A 7,909-nucleotide genomic window follows, 5' to 3' on the forward strand; every position below is an offset into this window, starting at 1 on the left:
TTGTAGTTTCTGTCAAATTATTATTCTCTTTTCACTTTGAATTTGAAAGATTCTTCATGATTACAACATAAATCAATAGACTGTCATATTGCATGTATTTGTATGTTATAAATTTATCAAATAATACAGTTTTTATTATAACTGAATGTTTAGGTTTATAAATAAACTTTTTTAAATTGATAATTAAGGTAACAATGGCAAAAGAATAAAAAATTAACTGCAATTTTAAGATAATAAATGTAATGACATTTTTATTCTAATGATACATCCAATTTCAATTTGATTACATTATATATAAATATTTATTATTTTAACTATATTATATATAATAAGGAATGGCTATGACTTAATTAAAAAATAAATAACACAATTAACTTGGTAGTATGAAAATAAAAATTAAGAACACTGGTCTGAAAATTGTACTTTATAATCAGTAAAATTTATAAACATATCTGCAATTTACACATCTGCTGATCTAACACAATTTAATATTTTGGTTTTTTAACTTGAGGTTCCAATGATCCTAAAGAAGAAATAAATTATAATATATGCTTTTATAATATAAGAAAAAAACTCACTCATATCTTTGAGATTATTAATATCTTCTACGTTTTGTCCAATAACTGTAGCGACTACTTTATTTATATCTAAAGCAGATTCCTGAGTAGCTGGAAGCTTATTTGATTTCTTTAACGCCGGCAAAATCTTGTTAATATCAATATTCCTTAACAATTCAGGTTTCTTCAATTTCAGTTCATTTATTATCAATCTAGCAGCTGCTTCTACAGCAGTAGTATGTACAATATTTTCATCTGTGTATAATGGGCACCTAATAATTAATAATACGTGTAATACATATATATTTTTATATTAAATAATTTATGATTCAAATATATAAATATATTTGACATAATATACTAAATAATTTATTAACTGTTAACAAAACCTACTTATTTTCCATCACTTTTTGGTGGTAAAAATGAGCATAATTAGAATCAACTGGCTGCCTACATATGTAGCACATTTGTTTACCACAACTGCAAGTCATTTTGTTGCATCCGTCTTCTTTGACAAACTTACGTTTACAATAATAACAAATTCTACATTGAATAAGCAACAAATTTAATAGATATATTAAAGATATATTAGTGTTACTATAATTATCAAAATTTCAACTACAAATCCAACTTGATTACCTTATAAGTACTTCAGTCATTTTGTTTTCAATCATGGTTCTGACTTGTACTTCTGGAGCTTTTTCTATTTGATCACATCTGTATGGAAAATGACTTTCTTCTCGACATTTCCTAGAGAAATTAAATACATATTTTATTTACACACAATGAAAAAAAGTAATAATAAAAAAATATTAATCATAGACTTTAAATTTCTTGCCATAGAGTAAATTATTATTTTAAAAACACAAGGATATTTTCAAAATATTTAAGCATATATGATTTTGCCTCATAAAATAATAAATAATAAGATTGTGTAGATTATATATCTAATGTATAAAAATCACTTGTCATAATGGAAAATGTTTGTTACCAAACTCTTTCGAAACAACTGGACTGATTTTCATGAAATTTTGTCTGTATATTAAGTAGGTTAAGTAGGTCTCAGAGTTTGTTGTAACCCCTAGGTGAAAAGAGTGGCTCACCACAAATATTAAAATCAGTAAAAATAATAATAATAATCATGCGTTGCCACAGCTATTAGAATATTTTTTTTATATGTGTATTTTATCTGTTATATCTGTAGATATGAATTGTTCCGAGGCGTTTGACACCGACTAGCTCAATTATATTATCGCTTTTTTATGTTTAAAGGCTGTGTGATTATTTTTAACAAATGATACATAATCGGTTAATCGATTGAAAAAATGCAACTCTAGACGGGACAGTTATGTAAAATTGATGTCAGAGATTTCATCTATAAACCAAAAATAGTTTTTATCCTTACGCTAAATGCTAGCATTGTTAGCATTATAGTCAACCAAACTTAACATGGGTGCATTTTGTATGAGCGAATCGACCTAGAAGATGGTCTGTTTGAGCAATTAAATATCGTTTGGGCGAAGGTTTATTCAACTAAAATTACCGTTTGGGCGGCGAGGATTATTCAACTAAAAATATTGTTTAGATGATATGAAAATGCTTATAATATACACTCAACAATTAGTTAAACAAAATCATACAAAATATAAATAATTAATAAAATGTCCTATTTAAAAAAATATATTGTTAAAGATATTAATACACTAACCTACAGTCAAAAAGTTATAATTAAAATTACATATAATATATATTCAACAATTAATTATTTAAATTTTCGATAAAAGTGATTAATAATGATTAGCAATAATATCATCCGTATCTATAACCAGGTTTTTATCTTGAATATAGGTAAAAATAATTTCACTCGCCCAAATGGTACAAATGATAGTTGCCCAAACGACTATTATTTTTTTGGTCAAAATTATTACTTTTGCCCAAATGACCACCGCCCTTTTGTATGGATGGCAAAGTACACGTATTATTACATAATATATGCTGTTTTTGGGAATATTAATATATTTAATAATGCTTCCTGGTACTAGTTACCAAATTATAATAATTTCTTCAAACTAATTTATTTGTACAATAATATTGATTGTAATAAATTAATAATTTAACACAAAATATTAAAAAAATATACATATTATGTGGACAGTTAACGTAATTTTTTATTTAAAGGCCGGCAACAAACAGACTAATAATTGTGTCTAGAAACAGTCAGGAAAACACACCTATGTTCTCTTTATAGCAACATTATCAAAAAAGTACTTTGATTTCCATCAATATTTACATTATTTTCTAGCTATTGCGTACAATTTGGTTTATTTTGTACATAATATGATACTGACTCAGTGTATAATTGTGTAACCCACTATTCATATAATATAATTGTCTTACCTGCAAGTTTCTTTTTTGCATTCAGGATTCAAGCAGTTAATAATCTTGAGATCAGGGGATAAAATAACAGAATAATCACAAAATGCACATGTTTCAAGTCCTTCAATGTCGGCTGCTTTAATTTCTTGTGCTTGCTTCAATCTCATTATACGTTGATACAGTTTGTCATCAATAATACTCTGAAAACATAAAAATTACAAGTCAATACATTAACAAGGTGTAATGAAAAATAAATACTTACTTTTATCATTGTTAAATTAAATTCTTCGCCACAATTAGCAAAGCATTTAATATCCACCTTACTTCCACCAACTGCAACTTCTGTACCTCTATAGAAATATAAGAAATAATGAAAAAATAATTTTGCTTAACAATTCTAATAACATTCGATACTTGGCTGTTTAATAAAAATGAAAAAATTTACTTTTTTATACAAGATGAACAAAATGTATGTCCAACTGGACAAGAAAACACTTCAGTACTTAATAGTTCATTATCAAAACAGCATTCACAAGTGTTTAGATTACCAATAGACTTAGCCTATCAACATAATAATTAACATCAATTAAATATCACATCAAAGATATATTATTTTAAATATTTTACTTGTTCAACTTGAATCCTATGTACTGTTTTTACAGACTCGATATGATTCAGAATTTCATCTTTATGATCAAGGTATGCTATCTATAATAATTATTAATTACTTTATTATAGTATACGTAGATCATAAATTAATTAAATGTAATAATTACTTCTTTTAGAAATTCAATATTTTCTGTTGTCTTATAATTGATTTGATAACGATGACCATAAGATTTTCTTTTATTTTTTAAATAAACAGGTTTAGGATCAGCTGCTAAAGATTCAACAGTTTTCGATAAATTGAAACTGTATTTAAGCAATTCAGCACGTAGCTTGGCCAATGAAATAAGACTATACCTGATAGAAAAATAAAACTTATCCAATATTAATATCGAATACATTAAAAATTGTTACAAGTAAAACTCACCTGTCACTTAAATAAGACATTGATTCATTATAATGCATATTAATTGCATTAAATTTAATATTTTTGAAGTAATTAACTGGATCAGGGCACATCTTTAAAAACTCTTGAACTGAGAAATCGTTTCTTAAACTCTTTACAATAGCCAAATGATTAACACGATCATTGTACTCTTGAAGTTTAGGATAGTTTTTTTTATTAGTAGTAATTTGACCAATGAATTCATATAGTTTATTATCATCGTAGGCATAATATTCTCCAACTAGATCCAAGTAAATGGGGTCGGCATCTGGTATAATATCTTTTAAATTGTTAGTCAATTGTATAGAGTCAGGAGAGTGGATTAATTTTTCTTCCATTTGTATTGTAAAAAGAGCATCATTTAGGTTATTAATTGTTACATCAAGTTTGATAAGCAAATACAAACGGCTTATATCACTATGTAAATTGATTACTTTCATAACATTTGACATATAATTTTTGTATAAAGTCTGCCACCCATAATTTTCAAATCTTGGATAGGCAATACAATCTGCCAGTGTACTCGTATTGGTGAATAATGGTATAGAGTCAGCCTAGAAAAACAAACACACAAGTTATTATGAATATTTTTGTTGATGAAACATAAAATTTGTATAAATAGGCAATATAGAAAACAAATAATTTTTAAATGTAATGCTTCCTCTATACTTTTAATGCTCTAATATGTCTTTTAGATACATGAAATAGGTAGATATAATTGAGGATATAATATTACAAAAAAATAATACTTTGATTTTAAATACTAATTAAAGCATAAATAATGTTATCTGTTAAATTAACATAGAAATATAAATCTTTTTAGGGCCATTCTGACAATGTCTAGTTAAGTGTCGGTTAAGACTAACTAGTAGAATTCTATCGGTTAACACTTAAGAAATTTTGCCGGTTAGCGTTATTAGACACTAATTGGTCATTGTAAGAAAGGCCCTTAACATTGGTTAGTTTTTATATTTAAAAGACCCAAATAAAATATGTTTTACAAGTATATTGTGTCGATCATATCTTAAGTACCTCCAACAGAATATGATAATGCTGAAGCAACTTGAGGTGTAAGAAATCAATCAGACATTGATTCAAAAGTTGAATAGTTAGAAAGTGCATAATTAGATAAGGTATTAATATTTACAGGTCCAAATTACAACCAAATGTAGCGATTATACTAACTGAAAACTTAAAGGGAAGAAAATATTAAAATTGAAATAGCGCAGCAGTTAATTACATTTATATATTATTATAATATTATTATGAAACAGTAAAAGCAAAGTAGCTGGGAAGTTTTTCAGTTTCAAGATTTCCAAAAACTATAACATTCAACTTACTATACGTGCCATTTTTTCGGCGAACTGAACTCAATTAAGATGATATCAAAACTAAAATGTATAGACGATGGCAGACGGTCAGAGTTGCAGTCACCACTTGAATTTTGTAAACACCGCAATATTACAATATTTGATGGACGAGGTCACTCGTAACATTTGATCTGGACATCGGCAGGAACGATAAGAAGTAATGTTTGGCCATAGAAACGCAACAACCGTCAACAATGATCAATTCAAATCAACAGAAAACCATCGTCGACTTTGTTATTATAGTTGTTGAATATTAAAACATTATTATAGTATCATTATACGCGTTAAAAACGTCACTATAAAATAAAATATTTACAAATCTAAATCATATATCATATACATATAATTATAAACACATCAAATCAGCACTCACCATACAAACCCCAAGATAAATATGAAACCGGAGGTAAACTTTACTGTGGTAACCAAATAGAACGTAAAAATAAAATAATAATTATTAATAAACGTAATATTACATTACTTGTATTATATTATATTATTATTTATGATATAATAAACTATTATTAATATTATTAGCGCAACATGTAAGTACCAAGTATTTTGTTATTATCGTATACAAAAGTATTCGGTTTAAGTGCACATGTTATTCTCTTATCAGGCGTATAATATTTTTAGTGCGCCGATCGTACAGACTGAACACTATTACCGAATACCGAGTAACCCTCTTATACAATAATAATACCGAGGGGGGTCTATATATTAAGAGGACGCCATACCTGCATACGTTGTCTTTGTCTTACTAACGTACATTATAACAAATTTTCGTTTAGTAGAATACATTTTGTAATGTTAGTTTTAATATTAGAGTAAATTTACTTATTATCAAATTTAAAGGTTAGAATATTATCTAGACAATGACAAATGCTTTTAATGATATTACTTTTTTAAAGTGAGTTACAGCTATGTAAAATATAACAACTTTAAAATATTCATAACTCCCTTTAAAATGATAATATCAATAAAAGCCTATGAGATGCCCTAGATAATATTATTACCTATAAGTTTGATATTAAGTAAATTTACTCTAATTTTAAAGCTAACATCACAAAATTTATTTTGCTGAACAAAAATTTGTTATGATGTACGTTAGTAAGACAGAGACAACATATGCGGGTATGGCGTCCTTTTAACTGCATCGCAAATGGACATGCTGCAGTGGTACCACTCATACAATAATTAATGTTAACTTTCTAATATAGCACCGATAATTTGTTTTTATGGCCAGTAGTCAGGACAGCAGTAAAATATTAAATTTTCTCGGTTTTCTTTTATTTGTACGTAACAATACATAAATTTTATTTAATATAGGTATTGTACATTATCTAGTATTATATGAAGTGTACAATTAGTATTAATTTTATTATAATGTAGTTATTATTATAGTTTTAGTTAATATTGTTAGTGATAATATAACTAACAAATAACATTTAAATTAAAAATAAATACAATAAAAAACATACATGACAGAATCATTGTCCCTTAAAAAGTACTAACTTATTGTATCATGTTCGTAAAGAATCTTTTTCATTTTGTTTTTTACAAATATGGTGAATTTTAATATCATAATATGAAGAAATCACTAATTTTATCAACAGAATTATTATTTATTATTACTCTATGAATACATAGGTATATTAGTATATTACTATGTTATATTTTCGTGGCATACCTAAGTACGAAACTGGTAAACAGCAGTTATTTATTGAATTATAATGAACTTGCCAGAATAGCTAATAAAAAACCTGCATCTAATTAAAAATTAAAATAGTTTTTATTTTTGCAAGTACTTAAACCACAAAATAGATTAAATAATATATAGTATATTCTGTGCTTAAATTTGAAAATCGTGTATAATATTTCATAATATACCTACCTATATGTGGTGTTATAACTTATAACTCGTAATAAGATTGTCTTTATATAATTTTTTTATTCGGGATAATAAAAAATTTAATGTTAACTGTCTAACCATTTAGTAACTTGATTAATGTGTTTGAATTGAAAATTTGATATTTAAAATTTAGCGAAATTGAATAATATTTATACGAAGAATAAAGAAGTGATTTATGATATTTTATTGTATAATTTCCAAAAACATTAATCGATTTTATCAATGAAATAGGAAAATGAAAAATCCAACTATATCTAAAATTAGATACTTACCATTTAAATTAATTATAAACATTCATATTCTGGAAATATTTACTCATTCAAAGCTATTTTTACAACGGACCCAATTACAGTGACATACTATTTTATGGAGGTAGCCAGAAGGGTAGTACAAAAACTAAATTAATAATTATTATTATAATAGGTACCTAATTTTGACTAAAATTAGTTTACCAATAAAAATATCATAATAAATTAGAAATATCTTTAGAAATTATTGATTTAAAAACATGCTAATAACTATTGTATACCTACTATAATTTAAAATAAATGTTGATATTTAAATTTTAAGATAGTTGGGGGGTGTGTGGGGAGAAACTGTAGCCCCCCTAAGATTTAGTGCTAGTTGCGCTACTGATGTGAAT

The 7,909-nt window shown here is 26.0% G+C and overlaps 1 protein-coding gene across 1 annotated transcript; it reads right to left on the reverse strand.

The window, feature by feature from the left end:
- Positions 1-314: 314 nt before the first annotated feature.
- LOC113553201 (E3 ubiquitin-protein ligase RNF216-like) lies at positions 315-5,888 on the reverse strand. Its single transcript, XM_026956404.1, has 12 exons — positions 5,728-5,888; positions 5,325-5,650; positions 3,967-4,538; positions 3,710-3,896; positions 3,561-3,641; positions 3,379-3,494; positions 3,196-3,283; positions 2,955-3,133; positions 1,197-1,307; positions 951-1,100; positions 579-829; positions 315-523 (listed from the first exon to the last, which is right to left on the reverse strand). The coding sequence occupies exons 2-12, from the start codon at positions 5,334-5,336 to the stop codon at positions 486-488; spliced, it is 1,785 nt and encodes a 594-aa protein (XP_026812205.1). The 5' UTR covers positions 5,337-5,650; positions 5,728-5,888; the 3' UTR covers positions 315-485.
- Between the last annotated feature and the right edge of the window lie 2,021 nt (positions 5,889-7,909).

Source organism: Rhopalosiphum maidis, chromosome 2 (genome assembly GCF_003676215.2).
Source record: "Rhopalosiphum maidis isolate BTI-1 chromosome 2, ASM367621v3, whole genome shotgun sequence".
Lineage (NCBI taxonomy): Eukaryota > Metazoa > Arthropoda > Insecta > Hemiptera > Aphididae > Rhopalosiphum > Rhopalosiphum maidis.

Excerpts from the sequence above, each read along its gene's own strand:
- LOC113553201 (XM_026956404.1), bottom strand. Across the intron at positions 3,897-3,966 it reads ATGTCTTATTTAAGTGACAG|GTATAGTCTTATTTCATTGG; the intron begins GTGAGTTTTACT and ends TTTTTCTATCAG. Across the intron at positions 3,284-3,378 it reads TGTTCATCTTGTATAAAAAA|AGGTACAGAAGTTGCAGTTG; the intron begins GTAAATTTTTTC and ends ATATTTCTATAG.